Source organism: Plasmodium cynomolgi, chromosome 8 (genome assembly GCF_000321355.1).
Source record: "Plasmodium cynomolgi strain B DNA, chromosome 8, whole genome shotgun sequence".
Classification (NCBI taxonomy): domain Eukaryota; phylum Apicomplexa; class Aconoidasida; order Haemosporida; family Plasmodiidae; genus Plasmodium; species Plasmodium cynomolgi.
This window is the reverse complement of record NC_020401.1, coordinates 407631-410265: the sequence shown is the minus strand read 5'-3', so window position 1 is coordinate 410265 and position 2635 is coordinate 407631. Positions and strand designations below refer to the sequence as shown.

General features: G+C 43.3%; 1 protein-coding gene across 1 annotated transcript; it reads left to right on the top strand.

Annotated features, from left to right (window-relative positions):
* On the top strand, nucleotides 1–2583 carry PCYB_081800 (tubulin beta chain; the record flags this gene model as incomplete). Its single annotated transcript, XM_004221918.1, has 3 exons — nucleotides 1–422; nucleotides 1119–2071; nucleotides 2295–2583. The coding sequence occupies exons 1-3, from the start codon at nucleotides 327–329 to the stop codon at nucleotides 2581–2583; spliced, it is 1338 nt and encodes a 445-aa protein (XP_004221966.1). The 5' UTR covers nucleotides 1–326.
* Nucleotides 2584–2635: the final 52 nt, after the last annotated feature.

Genomic DNA, 2635 nt, shown 5'->3' with positions numbered 1-2635 from the left:
TTTATTTTATTTTTTTTTTTTTTTTTTTTTTCCTTCTTTCTCCACATTTATTTTACGAGAAGTTTATTCATTCCTTTATTTATTTCCCATCATTAAATTCATTTTTTTTTCCTCCTGCCCTTTTTTTTTTTTAACGTTTTACCAGTGTCATAATTTCATTTGACATTTCGTAATCACCTCAGTGTTCATTTCCTTTTCGCCAAGTGAATATACAGTACGCCTCACAGTACACGTGTATAATTGCGCTTACACAAACGTGTATATACATACGCACGTACATTTGCATACCAGGAAGATATCCCTTGCTGTTAACTTCGCACACAAAAATGAGAGAAATCGTTCACATCCAAGCCGGCCAGTGTGGTAATCAGATAGGTGCAAAGTTTTGGGAAGTCATATCCGACGAGCACGGCATAGATCCAGTAAGTAGTTAGTGTCCCCCACACGGGGACATACCCATGTGGGGGGGTGGATACGCACAAGTGTACGCTTGCATGTATGCGTACCAGCGCCCGCACTAATGCGCGCCCATTTGTGTGCATACTCATTTGCATGTGTGTAACTCCTGGTAGTGTACATACACAGGTGGTGCACCACCACATGGGAGTGTGACAATGTAAAGAGGTCACTTCAATATCCCCCCAGTGAGTTACTCCATTCGTGTTCCTACCCATGTTTATTCCCATCCTTCGCATGTTCCCTATCATGCCAAATGAGGGCCACGCACGTAGTGAGATTTGCCCTACACCCATGCACAGTGTGTATCCGTTTAAACCGCGTTCATATGTAGTGCACTCTATGCTTATCCGTCTTTGCACTGTGATATATGCTTCCGAAATGTTGCACCTTAAGTTGTTAATTACGCAAAGGAAAGAATAAAAAAAAAAGTGGAGCTTTATAATGTCTGTTTATCTTGCACACCACCGCACAAATGAGCACACAACGGATGCGTATTGATCGTGCGCACCACTGCACCTATGAGCGTACAAAATTGTGCATGCAATCCAACGAGTGACATGCATGTATGTACGTCCTTCGCTAAATTGGCTTCTTCGTGGAAGACGTAGAAATAATTCCCGCATTCACGCGCGCACCCCCCCTTCGTGTTCACATCACAGAGTGGTACCTACAGAGGAGACAGTGACTTACAGTTAGAAAGAGTTGATGTGTTTTACAATGAAGCAACCGGTGGCAGGTACGTGCCCAGAGCCATTTTAATGGATTTGGAACCAGGAACTATGGATAGTGTGCGAGCAGGACCTTTTGGTCAGTTATTCAGACCTGACAATTTTGTATTTGGACAAACAGGAGCAGGAAACAATTGGGCCAAGGGACATTACACAGAAGGTGCCGAATTAATAGATGCAGTTTTAGACGTAGTTCGAAAGGAAGCAGAAGGATGTGATTGTCTGCAAGGATTTCAAATTACTCATTCTTTAGGTGGAGGTACAGGTAGTGGTATGGGAACCTTGCTGATTAGTAAAATTAGGGAAGAATATCCAGACCGTATTATGGAAACCTTTTCAGTATTCCCCTCCCCAAAAGTATCGGACACAGTTGTTGAGCCATACAATGCAACCCTATCTGTTCATCAATTGGTTGAAAATGCTGATGAAGTACAAGTTATAGATAATGAGGCCTTGTATGATATTTGTTTTAGAACATTGAAACTTACTACTCCAACTTATGGTGACTTAAATCACTTAGTTTCTGCTGCCATGTCAGGAGTTACATGTTCATTAAGATTTCCTGGTCAGTTAAATTCTGATTTGAGAAAATTAGCTGTTAATTTAATTCCCTTCCCACGTCTCCACTTTTTTATGATTGGTTTTGCACCACTAACAAGCAGAGGCAGTCAGCAATACAGGGCTCTAACAGTACCAGAGTTAACTCAACAGATGTTCGATGCCAAAAATATGATGTGTGCAAGTGACCCAAGACACGGAAGATACTTAACTGCCTGCGCCATGTTTAGAGGACGAATGTCAACTAAGGAGGTAGACGAGCAGATGCTCAGCGTACAGAACAAGAACTCCTCCTACTTCGTCGAATGGATTCCCCACAACACCAAGTACGTATTTGTGCTCAATCCGGGCGGAAGCGAGCAACCAAATTATTTTGGCGAAACGATTGCGCCCATCGCACCGTCTACCCATCACCTGCACGCAAGCGAGACGTCTTTCCACGTGACGCTTTCGCATGGCAAACACACCCGGAGCGAGAGTATTTTTTCCCCACCTGCACCTTGACGTAACTCTCCTAACGGCGCCCCCATTTCGTTTCCACTTCCACAGGTCCAGCGTTTGTGATATTCCACCAAAGGGATTGAAAATGGCAGTCACCTTCGTAGGAAACTCCACAGCCATCCAGGAAATGTTCAAGAGAGTGTCAGATCAGTTTACGGCTATGTTCAGAAGGAAGGCATTTTTGCACTGGTACACAGGAGAAGGCATGGACGAAATGGAATTCACAGAAGCTGAGTCCAACATGAACGATTTGGTTTCCGAGTATCAGCAATACCAAGATGCAACAGCTGAAGAGGAAGGAGAATTTGAGGAAGAAGAAGGAGACGTCGAAGCTTAGTTAAATGTATCCCACACGTATTCCTTCTTGGTAAAGATAGTTTGAAAAAAAA